We start from the raw sequence: 21584 nt of genomic DNA, 5'->3' as shown, positions 1-21584 counted from the left end.
GACATAATGGGGTCCCACCAGCTATGTAATTCATAACACTCAAATAAAAACCTGGATACCAGTTTACTGTTGGGTGAATAGGGGCAATGACTGAAAAGACACATTCAACCATCCATCTCTATTCAAGATTCGAACTCAGAACCTTTTCTTCGTGAGCAAATTTTTGAACTAGTTTTCACATAAATATCTGGACAGGAAAAAAAATAAGCAAAGTAATTCTTTATTTTAAGTGATTACATCAAATGCCCCACATATGCTGCTTTTATAAAACATCCCTAAAGACTACAAAATAAAATGTGGTCCACATGAACATCTAAACATGCATCCATCACAGAGTCCAACACACAATTCATGGTTATGACTAATAATTTTGCATGGATTTGCAACACTATTGTGTGCATAAATTAGCCGATATAAAAATGCAGTAGAACAACTCTTACATAATATTGTTATTTGCCTAAAAAATTAACAATTACCTTCCACTAAATCAGTACAGATTTCATGCACAGATATGACTAGTTTTTACTATCACAAATAACTGGCATACATCAAGCCCAGTGCAATTCACAGCTCATTTCCCTCTATGAACATATGTACTTAGATTATCAAGGAGGCTTAATTCATACAATTCTTTTAAATGTTAAATTCTTATTGAACGTACAGAATTGTCAATGAAGATGTTTTTAATTCTCTTAATTAAATACAAGTCAATGGATTTGTGTTGATATGTGTATTACTGTTAAACACAATACACAACCACACACACAAAGACACTTATGACAACATTTTGGTCTGACTTGGACCATTAACTAGTCCAGTGTGACTAGTTAACAGTCCAAGTCAGACCAAAACATCTTCATGAGTTTTTTCTCTCCTATATGCAGGTTATTTTTGTATTATTCCAGTCATGGTATTGTGCCTTTTTGTTCTTTACTCTTAAACACAACTAGAGCTTATCTACATACTGGCTTTGGACAAAAGAAACTGCAAAAACTTGGAATAACTTTTTTCATAAGAAAATTGTCTTCACTTAATGATAGTGATATTGTGGTAGTGTACTGACATTAAAAGTATGGATGATCATAAGTTATGGATCCTTAGCAAAATTTTAAAAATATTTATAGTACTATAGATTTCTTATGGTATCAGTGTAAATTTATTTTTGATTTTTAAAAAATATTTACAAAAAAGTCAATTTAAATGCTAAACCTAGGATTATGATTAAAACATGTTGAAATGAAAATTGAGCCATAATCAAAGTCTAATATTGTGTGTTCTTTTCCCCTCAAGGTAGGGTCTTGGTGCCAGTGAGGGGCTCTTGATTTAAGGAATTAAACATATCCTTCCCTTGAACTGAATTTAACTGCCTTCATTTGCCCTAAGTGCTGTATGACCCATACCAGTTTAGTTCTTTCCTATGAATTTAATAATAATATTGTACAATTTTTAAAAGTATTATATATCATTCAATGCATTTAACCCCAAAAATCAATATATAGTCTAAGTATGCTGAACATATTTTATTTTTATACAGTACAATAAAAATTAACAAGTACAGTGGACCCCCGGTTAACGATATTTTTTCAATCCAGAAGTATGTTCAGGCGCCAGTACTGACCGAATTTGTTCCCATAAGGAATATTGTGAAGTAGATTAGTCCATTTCAGACCCTCAAACATACACATACAAACGCACTTACATAAATACACTTACATAATTGGTCGCATTCGGAGGTGAGCGTTATGCGGGGGTCCACTGTACATACATGTATACTGAATGACCGGAACATTTTTGTCCTATTCATTAAGCTGCAACAACCAACAATACTTATTAACTTTGTAATAATATACTTGTTTTTTAGTGAAATAACTTATGTATGTGCTCGCCTAAGTGTGGATGCAGGGATTGAGTCTCGGCTCCTGTATGTATGCATACACAGTGGTACCTCGGGATACGAATGGGTCAAAATGCAAACAATTATGTAAGTGTATTTATGTAAGTGCTTTTGTAAGTGTATTTTTGGGGGTCTGAAACAGATTAATCTAATTTACATTATTCCTTATGGGAGCAAATTTGTTCAGTATCAGCACTCGAACAGCCTTCTAGAACGAAATAAGTTCGTATCCTGAGGTACCACTGTATATATTGTATATACATGTATACATATCTTCTTTCTTTCTTTCAACAAACCAGCCGTATCCCGAGGCAGGGTGGCCCAAAAAGAAAAACCAAAGTCTCTCTTTTTAAATTTAGTAATTTATACAGGAGAAGGGGTTACTAGCCCCTTGCTCCCAGCATTTTAGTCGCCTCTTACAACACGCATGGGTTACGGAGGAAGAATTCTGTTCCACTTCCCCATGGAGAATGTATACATATACATACTGTAAATATAGGTTTTTAAGGCAGGCCTTGTAATCTTTCCTTATAAATCATTGATCATTCTGCCAAACAAGCCAGGTGTTAATTGGATGGGAAATAACTCCATGAAAATCGGTCATAACATCATAAAATTATTATACAGTATTCCATTGTTAAGATATCATAACCAAATTTAGGCTGACCTAAGGCAAGTTGGATAAGATTCAGGAAAATTATATTATGCCAGTTTTCAGAAAGTTTAGGTTAGGCTATTAAGTTAATTCTAGTGCAAAATTATTTTTTATACCATTTTAATTCACAACAATATATTGATCAACAATTTTTTTTTTTTTTTAAATCTACATATTTTTAGGGTAGTTTGGCAAGTTGCAATGAGGTTATCTAACAGTAACATCAAACCAAAACAAAAATGGTGATTTGTTCTTCAAACAGGATAGACAGTGAATACCATCATTAACACCTGTAATAAAATCAGCAATAAAGTTGTTTCAATTGTCTTCATCAGTCAAGAACCTCATCAGAAGCAGAGCTAGTAAGATCAGTGCAGAAGTAAACTTGTACAGAAGTCTGAAGCCTGCATGTAAGGATTTCCAAACTTAAGTTTGCATGCTGCATCTATAACACAAACAACAGCATTGGTATATATACACAGGATGCTAAATTTATCCTCAAACATTGTTATTATTATTCTAATTATTAACATTTTATTTTTTACCTCAACAGCTATCTCCTGGCAAGGTGGGGTGACCTAAAGAAAACACACTCACCATCTTTCATTCAGTCTCTGTTTTTCCATCACTATTCAGATTACCCTCCTACTGCAGAGTGCAGGCACTGCTCTTCCCACTTCCAGGATTCAAGTCCAGCTTACCAGTTTTCAGAATCTCTTCAAAAAATTACCTTGCTTGCAATCCAATACATCTACTAAAAAACCTGCATCTCCATTCACTCCTAACATGTTCACACAAGCCTACTGGATGCTCAAGCCCCTAAAACCCAAAGGTTCTTTAGTTTCTTCCTTTCAACAGTTCCTGGGATGATCCCTTACCCAACCTACCTTCCACTCTTAGATTTATACACCCTCTTTATTATCCTATCCTTAATCCTCTCTACATGCCCAAACCACCTCAACAGCCCTTCATAAATCTCTTCTGTATTTCTCTCGTCTGGCTTGACCTCACAGTTACTGTCATATCCTTTATTAACAGCTAGTATTATGTATCTGTTAAGATTTGATAAAAGCTTTTGTAGATAAATCATCTCATAAGTCTACTCTCCACTTGCTGTTTCCATATCTTTGTCAGCACAGTCCTATATTCAACCATATATTGACTTCTTTCCACTGGTACATGATTAAAAATGTTTCTCCTTAATTCATACAAATGAATTTCCTCACCCATTTAGCACTGACCATCATTTCAAACAAAATTTTGAGTTTGTTCTTTCAATAAGTATTGTCTAGAATTATTTTTATAATAGTAGCACCACATTGTAAAATAAAATGAAAACTAAAGTGAATCACAGTAACATTAAATATGTGAAGAAGTTTATCTAATACAGAATTTAAGTCTTGTGACCTCACTGTCTTATACATTAGAGCAGCCACACTTAGGGATTTAATAATAATAAAAAAAAAGTGACCTCATTAGCCTTGATGAATGCATTTAATATGACACAAATATTGTGCTCTATGCAAAAGTACTTAAGTTCAATATTCATTTGCTATTACAATGCCAGCAAAGCATATTACTTTATAATATGCAATACTGTATTTTAATGCTAACTTCTTATATATGCTAGCATTGTTATACATAAAAGTTTTCTTTGGAAATATGCAGTGGGAATCTGAGGCAAATTACTGAAAATAAGCTTAAACACTATGACAATGTTACATATGTAATTTATTTAATAAGTTACATTTAATAAAGCCTTGCATTGTTTCATCTTAGATTATTATTATTATTATGAACCATAGTGTTTATGCAACTACAGTAGTATTTTTGCCGGAATTACTGAGTCATCATTATACATGTAAAAAACAACATATACACATTTCTCATAGTGTGCTTCATTTGTAATCACATTTCTGGTACAGTGTGCTTCATTTGTAATCACATTTCTGGTACAGTGTGCTTCATTTGTAAACACATTTCTGGTACAGTGTGCTTCATTTGTAAACACATTTCTGGTACAGTGTGCTTCATTTGTAAACACATTTCTGGTACAGTGTGCTTCATTTCTTTTACAAAATGCTTTATATATGTTTATATAACTTTGGCACTTAAAACTGCAAGAACTTTTACAAGCAAAGATCAGAACACAAAAAAGGACAATGTCAACTTCATTCTGTATAAATCTGCAAAATGTAGCTACTTTTACTAGGTATAAAATGTGAATCTGTTTTGTATTTCATTGCTCAAGTGCTGAAGATATTTATACTGTTAAAACAAATGACATCACTAACAGCAGTACCATAATAATTCTGTTGAAACTTTCAGTAAGCTAAAATATGAAATTCTGATAGTATGCTTTTGTGGAACTAATCAAGTACATACATGCAAATAAAATAACACACTTATAAAAAAATATATTTTTTTATAACATCTTTAAAAGTCACATTTTGTATTTGTCGTGTAGATCTTTCAATGCACCGGCCATATCTCACTAAGGCAGGGTGGCCCAAAAGGAAAAAACGAAAGTTTCTCCTTTCACATTTAGTAATATATACAGGAGAAGGGGTTACTAGCCCCTTGCTCCTGGCGCTTTAGTTGCCTCTTATGACACGAATGGCTTAAGGAGGAAGAATTCTGTTCCACTTCCCCATGGAGATAAATGGAAATAAACAAGAACAAGAACTAGTAAGAAAAATAGAAGAAAACCCAGAAGGGTGTGTGTATATATATGCTTGTACATTGTCATGCAGATACAGTAATTATTATTGTAGTGGCAAAATAAATTAAATGTCATTGTCTAAGCACACTCCTTCAATAGCCGTCTTGTCCAAAGTACGTATACACAGATATCACAATTCAAGTGACCCCCAGAAAGCAACATCAGCTGTTAGTGTTTTAGAAATGCCTTTCATAAATTTAGGTTATGACAAACCTTCTGGTCTTAAAATTGATGTTATTGCAAATCCTCCTTCACTGAAACATCAAGCAATGGATTTATATTTCATTACTTCTGATAAAATGTGTTATATGCTGGACACACTAGATTATATTTGTTTAGTATCTTTTTTAATATCTTCTCTGAGTGCATAAAAATTGTGATGTTTATAGTTAAAATTTAGAATCAGTGAAAAAAAAATTACTGCAAATATCAAAAATAAGTGTCCAGGAAGTCATGGAACAAATAATGTAGTCTCAAATACAAACTGACAGATTTAAAATAAAAGGTGCATACAATGACAGCTGAATGAATAAATTTATTTTAAATGCAGTCAAACTTGATTAAGAAGAACATAAGAACATAAGAATGGAGGAACACTGCAGAAGACCTACTGGCCCATGCAAGGCAGGTCCTTATCAAAACGACCTCTACCTAAAGCTACCCACGAAATAACTCCCGTTACCCAATGATACCAATCAAACCCAGCCCCTCCCACTCATATACTTGTCCAGTCTCTTCTTAAAGCTACCCAAGGTCCTAGCCTCTATCACCCCACTGGGAAGACTGTTCCACGCATCTACAACTCTGTTAGAAAACCAGTACTTACCTATGTCCTTTCTAAATCTAAATTTATCCAACTTAAATCCATTATTTCTGGTTCTTACCTGGTTTGACACCCTCAGTACTTTATTAATATCTCCCTTGTTTATGCCCGTCATCCACTTATACACTTCAATGATATCTCCCCTCGTTCTACGTCTCTCCAGTGAGTGGAGATTTAAGGCTTTAAGTCTATCTTCATACTGGAGGTTCCTTACACAGTAAATCATTTTAGTCATTCTTCTCTGTATTTATCAGTACGCACTAACTGATAAATAGTTAGAACTTTTGTTTTACATATTGAAATAAACTGCCCTTTTATAAAGATTACCCCTCTACATTGTCTTGTCATTATGCATAACCTAACCAGCAGCCTAAGTACACTTCAGAATGCTCTTTTAATGAAAAATCTGTCACAGATACACTCAACCTATTTGAAGGACAGTATCTAGATTACTAATACCCACTGACTTTCATCTGATTTAAACATGCAATACCGTTTTCACTTCTATATATATACAACATTAACTTTTTATTGCTGATACCACTTGTTCATGCATACATGCGTGTGTCCACAAACTAGATCAAAGTCAGTGGATGAGTGAGCAAGTGGGAACAGGCTCATGGCATGAAAAATACTCCAAGGCACAGACAAGGGTAGGCTCTTCACCAAGATGTAAATAAGAAGAGGGCATCTTACGGATATTACAAACTCAAATGAGCCATACCTGGAGTTTACCTGGAGAGAGTTCTGGGGGGTCAACACCCCTGTGGCCCAGTCTGTGACCAGGCCTCCTGATATCAAACAGAGATCCATAGATATCAAACAAAAGATAAATCACATAATAAAAGTGGAATGACATAAACAATGGTACAGTAGAAGTGGGTTATATACAGGGGGTGAAGAATAAATTTGACTACATTTTATGCCAGTCAATCAAAATTTAAGATGGGGGACCAAAAGTTAGTGCTCACCTTATCCCTTTGCATACTCAAATAGGTACGTACTTATTCCCAGCCAACCAGTCTCGCTTATCCACCCACTAATGCACATACAATATGAAGTACTGTACACTGATGATTAAAGTAATAAAATTTTTTCAGCGTTTTATAGATAAGCACTGTTATTATGTTCTTTATTCTAAAAATGAGGTACTCTATTGAAAAATATAAACTTGAATTAGTTTTTAAAGTATTAAAATAATGTTTTTATCAGTATTTTATAAGCAGTCTTAAAGTTTAATAAAGACTAAGCACAGTTTTTTTACTTATAGAAAAACTATCCTCCATATTAGCTATTAAAAATAATTTGATGTACTATATAGCCTAAATATTTTAGATAGTAGCTATAGTGCAGTAGTGATTACTTATTGTGTTAGGATAATTGTTGCCTGAAATGCTAGCATAACTGTAAAAAATATCAGTACATGTATTATGTATTTAAATTATGTCCTCATTAAACTGAAACGAAGATGTCTCTTAGCTCAATGGTGTGTGTGTGTGTGGGGGGGGGGGGTATCCAAGGGAAGAGAAGTTAAGGATCTCAATAGAATAAGCGAAACTGCTTGATTATCTTAGTATACCTGGAGATTATTATTATAATCAAAAAGAAGCGCTAAGCCACAAGGACTATACAGCGCTGCAGGGCAGGAAGGAAGCGAGGGCATCAGGTGGCAAAAGGGAGATGGATGAGCAACAGGTTACGGATAACAGCGGGGCAGTGGATGGTGAAAGGGTAAAGGGCAGCAAGAGACTGAACCAGAAAGGGCTGAGGGGAGTGCGAAAAGTATCATCAGAGTTTGTGGAGTAAATCAGTCGTTGTCAAGAAGTCAATGAGAGAGTCAGGATTAAAGGAGGGTCCATCAGCAAGAAGGGAAGGTAAAGAGAGAGTAGGGGAACGAAGACGACGTTGGAGGTAAATTCTGCGTGCTCGTTGATAGAGAGGGCAGTCTAACAGAATGTGGCTAATCGATACTGGAACTTGACACTGCTCACAGAGAGGAACAGGGTGCCTCTCCATGAGATACCCATGAGTAAGACGAGTGTGGCCAATGCGAAGGCGGGAGAGAGTGGTCTCCCAACCTCGGCACTGATGACAAGAAGACGGCCAGTAACCTATGCTCGGTTTAATAGAATGAAGTTTGTTACCGAGCAGAGTTGACCAACGTTGTTGCCAACGGGTGCGAAGGTGGGTAGCTATTGCAGCAAAATAGTCCAGAAATGGAACACCTCGATAGGAAATTGGTAGGTCATATACTGCTGACCGCGCAGCAGTGTCTGCCTGTTCATTGCCCTGTACGTCGACATGACCAGGGACCCAACAAAAAACAATATCTTTATGTTTGGTAGAGATACGGCGTAGCCAAAGTTGGATACGGAGAACTAGGGGATGAGATGTATCAAATTTTCGTATAGCCTGTAGAGCACTAAGGGAGTCTGAGACTACTACAAATGATGACACAGGCATAGATGCGATACGAATAAGTGCTGCAAGAATGGCATACAGTTCAGCAGTAAAAATGCTAGCTGAAGATAGTAAATGCCCTCGTACGACGCTGTCCGGAAACACTGCTGCGAATCCGACGCCGTCTGAAGACTTAGAGCCATCTGTGTACACAGCGGTGGCATGAGAATGAGAGTGGAAGTGATCAAGAAAAAGAGAGCGGGAAGCCACCGTAGGCAGTTGAGCTTTCGAGCAAGGGAGTGAGAAAGAACAGACCCGAACAGCTGGAACTTCCCAGGGGGGTAGGGAAAAGTGAGATGCTACATGAACATATAAAGGTGGTAACTGAAGGGAAGACAAGAGTGAAAGTAGGCGAAGAGAAAAGGGACGGAGCAAACAGGGGCGGCGAACGAATAAAGAATGTCTACTAATATCGGTGACCATTCTATAAATGGAAGGATTGTGTAGATCGTGAGAGCGTACATAGTAACGAAGGCAATGGGCATCACGGCGATCAGACAAGGATGGAACATTTGCTTCTGTATAGAGGCTCTCAACAGGGGAAGAGCGAAAAGCACCAAGGCACAAACGTAAGCCTTGGTGATGGATAGAGTTAAGGCTAGAGAGAGTAGCAGGAGAGGCCGCGGAATAAATCTGGTCACCATAATCGAGTTTCGATAAAACGAGGGCTGAATGTAGGCGAAGCAGAGTTCGACGATCAGCTCCCCAGGAAAGATGAGCAAGGGTTTTAAGAAGGTTTAGCCGGCTGTGACAAGTTGCCTTCAGAGAGGTAATGTGAGGTTTCCAGGTTAACCGACGGTCAAAGAGAAGGCCTAGAAACCTGACTGTATCACGTTCGGGGATACGGGAGCCATAGAGATACAAAGGATGATCGGAGATAACAGAGCGTCTAGTGAAAGTAATTTGGTGAGTTTTGGTACTTGAAAATTTAAACCCATGTGTGGTGGCCCAAGTGGAAACACGGTCGACCGCATGCTGGAGAGAAACTGCAATAAGGTGACAGTCAGCGCCTGCACAAGCAATAGCGAAGTCATCAACATAGAGTGATGACCAAATATTGGGTGGAAGAACAGAGGCCAAATCATTTATAGCAAGGAGAAAAAGTGTTGTGCTTAGAACACATCCCTGAGGGACACCTTCAGCTTGGACGAAGTCCGGGGAAAGAACATTATTGACTCGAACACGGAAATGTCTGTCAGTTAAAAAGTTCTTAAGGAAGGATGGTAGATTGCCTCGGAGGCCTAAGGAATGGGCCTGGGCCAAAATATTATACCTCCAAGTTGTGTCATATGCCTTCTCAAGGTCAAAAAATATGGCAATAACTGAGTGATTATTCGCAAAGGCATTACGAACATACGTATCCAAGCGTAGTAAGGGGTCTATGGTAGAACGACCCTTACGAAAGCCATATTGACTAGCGGAGAGACTGTTGTGAGTCTCTAAATACCACATTAAACGTCGATTTACGAGGCGTTCCATCACTTTGCAAACTGCACTTGTAAGAGCGATGGGGCGATAGTGGGAGGCATCATGTCCTGTAGTACCCGGTTTGCGGAAAGGGAGAACAATGGCAGATTTCCACAGCTGGGGAAGAACTCCTTGTGCCCAAATAAGATTGAAGAGGTGTAAGAGGACTACAAGGGCTGACCGATGTAAATGTTGTAACATACGAATATGAATGTCATCAGGCCCAGCTGCCGATGATCGGCAAGCTGAGAGCGTTGCCTCCAGTTCTTGAAGTGTAAAAGGCACATTATACTGTTCTTCTCCGAGAGAAGAAAAGTCCAAGGGTACTAACTCTCTGGCAGACTTTGAGGAAAGAAACGAGGGGCATAGATGGAGCCCTCGGGAAATACGGACCAGATGTGTGCCAAGTTCAATGGCAACGTCGAGAGGGTTTGCTATATCAACACCAGTGACCCGTAGAACAGGAGCCGGGTCAGGAGAGTATTTACCACTCAATTTCCTCACTTTTTTCCAGACTGCACTCATAGAAGAAGCAGAGGTGATGGTGGAAACATAGTCTCGCCAACAAGTGCGTTTAGCTTCACGGATGACACGGCGAGCGATCGCACGCTTCTGCTTAAAATCAACAAGTCTCTCAGCGGTTCTATTGTACCGGTACCTGCCCCATGCAGCACGTTTCAAACGTACTGCACGAGCACAAGCAGGAGACCACCAAGGCACACACTTCTGAGAATGCCTGCCTGAGGTGTGGGGTATAGAATGAGAAGCTGCGGTATAAACTGATGTCGAGAAGATGTGTAGGAGCTCATCAATGGAGGATGAAGAAGGAACCTCACTAAAAGCAGTGAGGTGTGAGTAAAGATCCCAATTTGCCCGATCAAATTGCCAGCGAGGGCTACGGGAAGGTGGTGAATAGGAAGGAGAAGTAAGAATGATCGGAAAATGATCGCTGTCATGTAAGTCTGGTAGAACAGACCAGGTGAAGTCTAGTGCAGTGGAGGAAGAGCAGACTGATAGATCGATGCAAGAGAGAGTATGAGTACGAGGATCAAAATGGGTGGGAGTACCCGTATTTAAAACATGGAGGGGGTGAGAGGCAAGAAAAGCCTCCAACTGAATGCCACGTGAGTCACAATGAGACCCCCCCCAGAGGAAATGGTGGGCATTAAAATCACCAAGTAACAGAAGTGGTGGTGGTAAGGATGAAACAAGAAAGGCAAAGTCTGGGATAGAAAATGCTCGAGAAGGAGAGAGATATAAAGAACATATTGTAAACCACTTATTCAAGTGGATACGGGCTGCAGTGTAATGCAGCGAGGTATGGACAAATAGTTGACAGTACGGAATATCATTGCGTAGAAGAAGGGCACTTTCATTAAAGGTCCCATCTGAGAAAGGATCCGAAGAATACAATAAATTATAGCCTGAGATAGGTTGGAAAACAGCCGAGTGTAATTTTGGTTCTTGTAAGCAAGCACCAACAGGGGAAAACCTGGAAAGCAACATCTGAAGCTCACCCCGATTACCCCTGAGGCCGCGGATATTCCACTGTAAATAGGCCATGATTGGCGATGAAGAAAATATCAGGAATCTGTAGGTAAAGGCACCTACGGACTAGAGGGGTTAGAAAAGTCAACGTGTGGTGGCATTGGAAGATGTTCAAGTAGCGAAGGAACGGAGCGTTGCGAAGAATGGGGTTGTGAAGATGGAGGAGAGGGAAGAGAAGGAACAGGAAGTGAATCAGTGTCCATTGAAGGTTTAGTCTCTGCAATATATTCTGAAATGGCTTCAAGTGTTTCTGAATTCAAAGATGTATGGGAAACCATATTGGAGATAGGAGGAGGAGGGTGAGTAAAGATTGGGACAGTAATGGACTGTACCAAAGTAGAGGGGGAGGGAAAAGTGTAAGGGACTGGAGATGAAGTGTGGGGGGGGACAGAAGAGGTAGAAACCTGGGAGGTGACAGAAGAGGGAGAAACTTGGGAGGGGACAGGGGTGGAAGGCATAGTACGAGGAGGAGGGTGAATCTCCACACTTGTAATAGAGCCAGAGAGAGGGGAAGAACTAGGTACAGAGACTGGAAAGGTAACGTGTGGAGGTGGAAGAAGGGAAGGAAGGGGCAAAGAAGATTTGAGCAATGTGGATTTTTTGGACTTCTGAGTAGAGGGGCGATTGGTATTAGGTGTCGTACGAGGTCTTGTCGATACTGGGGCTTGTGAGGAAGGACGCGAAGATGTGAGAACAGACTGAGTTGTAGTCGGGACGTCAGAGCCAAGGACAGCAAAAGGATTAGATGCCGTAATGGCTATGGGAGGGGTAACAACAGAGGAGGCTGCAGAAGATGGGACCCCAGAAGTGGGGGGATGTTTGGAAACACGAGAATAAGAAACACGGGGTAGTCTCCCTTGGAGGCGGAGATGAGTAACTGCCATAGCATAAGGGAGACCTTCTGCCTCTTTGAGGCAACGGATTTCACGTTCATTTAAGTAGACCTGGCAACGGCGGGAGTACGAAGGGTGAGCTTCATTACAATTAAGGCAAGATGGAGGTTGACTGCAAGATGTATTAGAATGGTTGTCGGCACCACAGACTGGGCATTCGGCCATAGATCTGCAATATTTCGCTGGGTGACCAAAACGCCAGCAATTTCTACATTGTTGCGGTGTAGGTATCACCTTTCGAACTTGTAACCGATGTCCCGCGACATATACAGAGGACGGGAGTTCTCGGCTGTCAAAAGTTAAACGAGCCACATTGCAAGGGTAACGTCTCCGCCCCCGGGCAGGAAGGACATAAGTGTCTACTTTGAGGATTGGGAGATCCTGGAGTTCCAGCTGTTCAAAAATGTCATTGCCACATGACTGGAAATTCTGTTGGACTATGGTATGGGGCAGAATGACAGTACCACTACAAGAATTGAGAGAAAGATGTTTTTCAATAGTGATAGGAGTAGTATCGATATTCGAAAGGAGAGAAAGATCATGAGCTTGGGTAGCATTCTGGACAGTGACGATGCGCGTACCGCTCTTGAGAGCGTGAAATGAAATATCTCTGCCAACATGACGCAGGAGCGCTTTGGCAATACTATGGTCAGAAAGGTAGGCAGAAGAAGAAGTTGGTCTTAAAGTAAAGAATTTAGTCCATTGTGTGGTCCGAAACTGAGCGTGGAGAGGGAGTGCTTGACGTGTCGGTCGTTTCCGAGTAGAATGGGAAGGTAACGACGGAGCATCATCAGGAGATTGACGTTGGCGTTTAGGAGTAGGACCGGAGTTGGTCCGGCATGAAATGGGTGGGCGATTCGAAAATTGCCGTACCGTAGAGGGAGAAGCCGGAAGCATAGTCAAAGGAGAGCGGAGTTCAGACAAATCGAAGGAGTCAGTCGAAGCCCCGGTACCTGAAGCGGGTGAGGAAACAGCACCAGCAAGAGGTACAGGGGCATCAGGAGTGTCCGAAGAGTGGTCTAAACACAAGGCAGGGTCAGAATGGGGTGCGGTATCAAGAAGGGGCCCGGGGGTAGTGGTTTCATGGACTAGGGCTGCCATGGTTAGGTTACTCCTTTGCTTTTTGTTTTTAAGAAAAAAAAAGAAAGAAGAAAAGAAAATAAAAACAAAAAAAAGAATAAAAAAAGGGGGGAGCGGGGAGGAATAGTTCCCAGGAGGAATGAAAGGGCCGGAAATCTCCCTCCGCGCCCAAGAGGACTCGACACCGCTAGTAGCGCAGATGCAGCATGGAACCCGTGCCATACCCTACCCTTCATGCCAGTAAACCAGCAATCCGGGATAGCAACCTCACATCTGCCGAGCTACCTCGGTGGACAAAAGAGAGGGCGGCCGGATATCCGCCACAAAGCATACCTCCTTCAGCCACCACCCCCGGAATCCGAAAGGTGGCTTCCAGAGATACACCCGTCGCCCAAAAGACACCCAAAGCTACTCCGGGATACCGGAGAGGGATCGGGACATCCCTAGGCAATCCAGATTCCACGGCAAACTACGCCACCGCCAAGAAACCTCAACGGAATGGGATCGACCCCGGTGTCCTTTCCCCTACCTAGGAACTAGCACGCCTGTGGGAGAAATCACGAAGGCTAAAAAGAGGAAGGGCAAAAGGGAGGGGTGAGGAGGAGGAGGAGGAATGGAAAAAGGGGAGGATGGGGAGGATGGGATAGGGGAGGGGAGAATGGGGGGTAATTAGGTTCGGTCTGAGGAAGAAGACCGACAGGGCTAATTCCTCAGACCAAGAGCCTCTTCACCACGCCAAGGAGCCCCCCTTGAAGAGGTATACCTGGAGAGGGTTTTGGGGATCAACACCCCCACGGCCTGGTCTGTGACCAGGTCTCGTGTTGGATCAGGGCCTGATCAACCAGGCTGTTACTGCTGGCTGCACATAAACCAACATACAAACCACAACCCGGCTGATCAGGTACTGACTTTTGGTGCCTGTCCAGTGCCTTCTTGAAGGTAGCCAGGGGTCTTATTAACAATCGGAAGAAAGTTTTCTACCATAATATCCCTTACAAATGTTTATAATATTGTGTTTTGTGAAATGTGAGTTTTTGCTTCACTCCAATGAGTGAAGAGAGTAAGACTTTTTAAAGAAAAGAAAATGTATTTTAAATAGTTTAATTTTGTTACATAATGGCATTGTCAAATTTTATATCTTATGCTTCTGAAATCTTCAAAGACTAGACATCTCATATGGCAAATTCTGAAAATGTATTCTGGTAATGTCTTCTGTTATATACTGTATCATAAATAGCATTGTAAGATGTAGACTGCATTACTATCAATTCAATACTCTAGGCCAAGAGTGCACAAGATAATACGTACACTATCACTGTTATAGACTGTACAGTACTTAGAATTTTTTTTGCAAAATCACAGCTAATTTAATGGAGTGATAACAATTTGTGCTTCTGGTACGTCTTTAGGGCTAGAGACAATACATACAGTACTATACTTACAAAATTCCCATGGTGCAGTACTTAAATACCAAACAGGTAAAGCCAGCAAATGTAAGTTTAAAAATAAATATAGAATGTGCACGGAGAGTAAAGCGTTACCTGGAGATAACGATTCATAAAATATGCCTTATAATGTAATACAGTACTGTACTTTTTGTTGGTAACACTGACTAGTTCTATTTGGCAGCAATTACAGTTTCTTAAGGTAAGCACCACAAGGAACAGTGTACAAAGTGTTGACAAACTTCAAGTGATCTTGTATTCATATGTAACAGGAATGGAACGCATTTATACTTTATGCATCAGCAACATTTTTGCCAATACATATATAAATATACTTAAAATTACACTTCCCTAACATTGTTATTATAATCACAAAATGTGCCAAACCTGTATGGGTCATAAAGTGCTGCTAGGCTGAGGGAAACTACCAGCTAAGGGAAGTAGTGAAAAGGGTAATCATATGATCTAACAAGAAAAGTCAAAGTTGGCTTAAGTACAGTAAATCTTTGATATAATGAACTTTTAAAATAATGGGCAAAATCCACTGGGTAAATTGTACTTTTAATTTAGTGTACCTAAGAGATTTTTTTTTTAACATTCTTATTTAAAGGACCTCAGCCAATCCCCCCATTAATGCATTGTATCGAGGGTTTACTGTAAGTTTCAGTTAAAAAGTCATAGTGTTTGCTTTGAAGGTAGGCCATTCTGAAAGGAGAACAGGCAAAGTGAACTATGGCAGTAACAATGAAAATATATAAGTACAGTGCCTGCATGCCGAAGGAAAGGTGGGGATTGCTGCAGTTTGGAGGGGCATGCCTCTGGCGAGAGAGTGATAGAGTAAACGATGGTGAAAGTTTCTTTTCAGGGTTACCCTACCTTGGTGGGAGATGGACAGTATAAAACATGTGAATATGAATGAATGAATAAATGAATGAATGAATGTATGTATGTGTGTGCTTGTGTATTTTTTTTTAAAGCTGGCTGTCATCCACCAAGGTAGGGTGACCCGAAAAAGAAACACTTTCACCATCATTCACTCTATCAGTCTTGCCAGATGTGCACTAATACCAGTTCAGATGCCCCCAAACTGCAAATATCTCTACCCCTCCTTCAGAATGTAGGCACTATATGTATTTCCCACCTCCAGGACTCAAGTCCCGCTAACTAGATATTCTGAATCCCTTCACAAAATCTTACCTTGTTCACACTCCTGCAGCTTGTCAAGTCCCCAAAACTATTTGCCTCCACTCCTATCACATTCACACATGTCTGCTGGATGTCCAAGCCCCTTGCACAAAAAACCTCCTTTACCTCCATCCTCCAACCTTTCCTAGGGTGACCCCCTACCACACCTTCCCTCCACTAGATTTATACACCATCCAAGTCATCCTATTTTGCTCCATCCTCTCTAAATGTTCAAATCACCTCAACAACCTCTCCTCAGCCCTCTGGATAACTTCAGCAATCCTGTACCACCTCCTAATATCCAAGCTACAAATTTTCTGCATAATATTTAAATCACACATTGCCCTCAGACACAAAATCTCCACTGCCCCTAACCTCTTCCTCACTTTAACATTCACAACCCATGCTTCACACCCATATTTGAGTTTTGGTACAACTATACCCTCACACATTCCCATTTCTGCCTATATGGATAACGTTGTCTCCAGAGATGCCTCAATTTACCGCTCACCTTTTTCCCCACATCAATTCTATGGTTCACCTCTTCTTTCATATACCTATCTGCTGACAAGTCTACTCCCAAATGTCTGAATATTTCCTTTATGCTCCATCCTTGCAGTCTAATATCCAAGCTTTATCTAAATCATTTATTAACCTCATCACCTTACTCTTTTCTATGTTCACTTTTAATTTCCTTATTTTACATACCCTTTTATATTCATCCACAAACCTTTGCAATTTCAACACAGCATCTTCCAAAAGTACAGCATCATCAGCATAAAGCAACTGTGACAACTCCCATTTTGTATTAGATTCCACCTATTTTAACCCCACACCCTAGCATTCACTTCTTTTACAATGACATCTATAAATATGTTAAACAACCATGGTGACATCACACACCTAGGACCTACTTTTACTAGAAAATTCTCTCTCTCTCTTTCCTACATACCTTAACCTGAGCCTCAATTTTTTTTTTTTTCAACAAGTCGGCCGTCTCCCACCGAGGCAGGGTGACCCAAAAAAGAAAGAAAATCCCCAAAAAGAAAATACTTTCATCATCATTCAACACTTTCGCCACACTCGCACATTATCACTGTTTTTGTAGAGGTGCTCAGAATATAACAGTTTAGAAGCATACACATATAAAGATACACAACATATCCCTCCAAACTGCCAATATCCCAAACCCCTCCTTTAAAGTGCAGGCATTGTACTTCCCATTTCCAGGACTCAAGTCCGACTATATGAAAATAACCGGTTTCCCTGAATCCCTTCACTAAATATTACCCTGCTCACACTCCAACAGATCGTCAGGTCCCAAGTACCATTCATCTCCATTCACTCCTATCTAACACGCTCACGCACCCTTGCTGGAAGTCCAAGCCCCTTGCCCACAAAACCTCCTTTACCCCCTCTCTCCAACCCTTTCGAGGACGACCCCTACCCTGCCTTCCTTCCCCTATAGATTTATATGCTTTCCATGTCATTCTACTTTGATCCATTCTCTCTAAATGACCAAACCACCTCAACAACCCCTCTTCTGCCCTCTGACTAATACTTTTATTAACTCCACACCTTTTCCTAATTTCCACACTCCGAATTTTCTGCATAATATTTACACCACACATTGCCCTTAAACAGGACATCTCCACTGCCTCCAACCGTCTCCTCGCTGCTGCATTTACCACCCAAGCTTCACACCCATATAAGAGTGTTGGTACTACTATACTTTCATACATTCCCTTCTTTGCCTCCATAGATAACGTTTTTTGACTCCACATATACCTCAACGCACCACTCGCCTTTTTTCCCTCATCAATTCTATGATTAACCTCATCCTGTAATATTTTAAAATAAAGAATTAAACTAAGTCTGCCCGAAATGCCTAGCCATGCTAGGCGTTCTAGTGGTACACTCTGTAATCATTATTTAACTACATGTAAACCACACAACAACCAAATTCTGTAAATTCAATATTGTAATCTTTATAAAGAATAAACTTTGAATTTGAATTGAATCCTTCATAAATCCATCCGCCGACACGTCAACTCCCAAGTATCTGAAAACATTCACTTCTTCCATACTCCTCCTTCCCAATTTGATATCCAATTTTTCTTTATCTAAATCATTTGACACCCTCATCATCTTACTCTTTTCTATGTTCACTTTCAACTTTCTACCTTTACACACATTCCCAAACTCATCCACTAACCTTTGCAAATTTTCTTTAGAATCTCCCATAAGCACAGTATCATCAGCAAAAAGTAACTGTGTCAATTCCCATTTTGAATTTGATTCCCCAAAATTTAATCCCACCCCTCTCCCGAACACCCTAGCATTTACTTCCTTTACAACCCCATCTATAAATATATTAAACAACCATGGTGACATTACACATCCCTGTCTAAGACCTACTTTTACCGGGAAGTAGTCTCCCTCTCTTCACTCTAACCTGAGCCTCATTATCCTCATAAAAGCTCTTTACAGCATTTAGTAACTTACCACCTATTCCATAAACTTGCAACATCTGCCACATTGCTTCCCTATCCACTCTATCATATGCCTTTTCTAAATCCATAAATGCAATAAAAACTTCCCTACCTTTATCTAAATACTGTTCACATATATGCTTCAATGTAAACACTTGATCTACACATTCCCTACCCACTCTGAAACATCCTTGCTCATCCGCAATCCTACATTCTGTCTTACCTCTAATTCTTTCAATTATAACCCTACCGTACACTTTTCCTGGTATACTCAGTAAACTTATTCCTCTATAATTTTTACAGTCTCTTTTGTCCCCTTTCCCTTTATATAAAGGGACTATACATGCTCTCCGCCAATCCCTAGGTACCTTCCCCTCTTTCATACATTTATTAAACAAAAGTACCAACCACTCCAACACTATATCCCCCCCTCAATATTTTTATTATAATCAAAAAGAACGCTAAGCCACAAGGGCTTGAGCCTCAATATCCTCAAAAACTCTTAATGGCTTTTAGTAACCTACCACCTATTCCATACATTTGCAATATCTACCACATAACTCCCCCATCATGTGCATTTTCTATATCCATGAATGCAATGAAAACCTCCTTACCTTCATCTAAATATCGTTCATTTACATTCTTTAATGTAAACATTTGGTCTACATATCCCCTATCCTTCCTAAATTTAGCCTCCTCATTTATCTGTGATCCAACTCTCCATCTTACTGTTAATTCTTCAATAATAACTGTACCATACACTTTACCTGGTATACTCAACATGTTTATTTCACTAAAATTTTTACTCTCTTTTGTCCCCTTTTCTTTATACAAAGGAACTATGCATGCTTGGACTTCCAGCAAGCGTGCATGAGCATGTTAGATAGGAGTGAATGGAGACGAATGATACTTGGGACCTGACGATCTGTTGGAGTGTGAGCAGGGAAATATTTAGTGAAGGGATTCAGGGAAACCGGTTATTTTCATATAGTCGGACTTGAGTCCTGGAAATGGGAAGTACAATGCCTGCACTTTAAAGGAGGGGTTTGGGATATTGGCAGTTTGGGGGGATATGTTGTGTATCTTTATACGTATATGCTTCTAAACTGTTGTATTCTGAGCACCTCTGCAAAAGCAGTGATAATGTGTGAGTGTGGTGAAAGTGTTGAATGATGATGAAAGTATTTTCTTTTTGGGGATTTTCTTTCTTTTTTTGGGTCACCCTGCCTCGGTGGGAGACGACCAACTTGTTGAAAGAAAAAAAAAAAAAAAAAAAAAAAAAAAAAAAAAAAAAAAAAAAAAAAAAAAAAAAAAAAAACTATGCATGCTCTTTACCAATCCCAAGGTACCTTCCCCTCTTTCATACATTTATTAGACAAGAGTACCAACTACTTCAAAACTATATTCCCACCTGCTTTTAACATTTGTCTTGATCTCATCAATCCCAGCTGCTTTACCCACAGCCTCACTCACCTCCACCACTCTCACACATGGTTCTTCCTCACTACAGAAAAAGTGAAATTGCTGCAAAACTGTATCCGTATGAGCATAAATAAAACCTAATGTCTTGAGAATCTTTAACCAAAACTTTTGTGCATCAATAACAGGCAAACTTACTACACAAATATGAATTAAATCTGCAATAAACCTGTAATAGGTAGACAACACATCACAGATGCATCAGTTTTTCAAATTTGTCTACAACAATATAATGCTTTTGTAATATAAATATATTTTGTGCATAGTTACTATTTAGCAAAAATAACAGTTGTTCCCTTATTCTTATTTATAAGTCTTCTAAGTTTTATTAACTGTTTCATTATCAGGAAAAAAGATACAGAATGACAGCAGAGATAAAGCCTATGCTTGACAAAATTCTGCATTGCTGCTGAAACATACTTTTCTTTCTGCTAAATGATTCACATATCTATAAGAATTTACATGAAAAAATTATGTACTGGCAAGTTAATACAGTACGTAACTTCTACCATCACAACTCAAATCATTGCTATTGTCATTCACTGAGCAACCAGTCCATTATAATTAAAAATAATTTAAATTTTTGTGCATAACCTCCATAACAGCATGCTACTGGGCAACTCATGGAGGAGAGGGCACAGGACAACATAAGTAGAAACCTGTGACTTTTCAATTACATAAAAAGAATTAAATTTTAATAGCATGTACAAGTAAGCTGTTTTAAAACTTATATCATGACCATGTTTCAGATACTATAAACTTTAACATTTGTATTAATACATTCAATCTACCACATAACATATAAGATAAATATTTATGAACAAAAATATGATATACAGTACTATCCAAAATATTCAGCCATGATTTTATGCAACACTATCAATGTTGGACTGATATAACGAACTATCATGTGTTACTTTTAAATTAAGACTTAATATTTTCACCATAAGTGTTCACGGTTGCAATTTGACATTAAATCTTTAAGAAACTAAAACAGTTTGAAATTTCTAAATAGTAGAAGATAAGGATATGATATACTATGCAAAGATAAGAATTTACAACACTGAAAACTTGTCACCATGACTAATGAAACTGATGCATCATTATTGATAAAGAGTGAGCTTCATTCAAATGATGTATGCACCAATTCTGCAGCATAAAGCATTACTGATTGTAGACTAGTGCAGTAACAAGCGAGAGAACTGTGCGGTCCAACCATGTGACTGCTTGTGGAATAAGATATCCACCGTCATAATAGCCTAGATGACCTCCATGCTCTGTTTCAATGTACAAGGAATTCTTGTGATTTTCTGAAAAAAAAAAAAAATAGGAATAGTAGATTAAATTCATGGCAATTTCATATTCTTTCTTCTTTCAACGTACCAGCCGTATCCCACCGAGAGGTGGGGTGGCCCAAAAGAAAAAACAAAAGTTTCTCCTT

The 21584-nt window shown here is 39.3% G+C and overlaps 1 protein-coding gene and 1 long non-coding RNA gene across 2 annotated transcripts in view; both read right to left on the bottom strand.

Annotated features, from left to right (window-relative positions):
• Window positions 1-207: 207 nt before the first annotated feature.
• LOC138853314 (uncharacterized) lies at window positions 208-19914 on the bottom strand. Its single transcript, XR_011392520.1, has 2 exons — window positions 14306-19914; window positions 208-7673 (listed from the first exon to the last, which is right to left on the bottom strand). It is a non-coding gene; the product is annotated as an uncharacterized lncRNA (long non-coding RNA).
• Window positions 19915-19960: 46 nt separating this feature from the next.
• Hydr2 (abhydrolase domain-containing protein 2) overlaps window positions 19961-21584 on the bottom strand; it is an 84146-nt gene continuing 82522 nt past the window's right edge. The window contains exon 7 of the mRNA XM_053782762.2: window positions 19961-21453. Within this exon, the coding sequence (XP_053638737.1) occupies window positions 21308-21453 (146 nt within the window). The 3' untranslated portion in view covers window positions 19961-21307. The remainder of the gene's footprint in view (window positions 21454-21584) is intronic.

The sequence above is a fragment of the Cherax quadricarinatus genome, chromosome 28 (assembly GCF_038502225.1).
Source record: "Cherax quadricarinatus isolate ZL_2023a chromosome 28, ASM3850222v1, whole genome shotgun sequence".
Lineage (NCBI taxonomy): Eukaryota > Metazoa > Arthropoda > Malacostraca > Decapoda > Parastacidae > Cherax > Cherax quadricarinatus.
The sequence above is the reverse complement of the archived record's forward strand: the minus strand, read 5'-3'. Positions and strand labels throughout refer to the sequence as shown.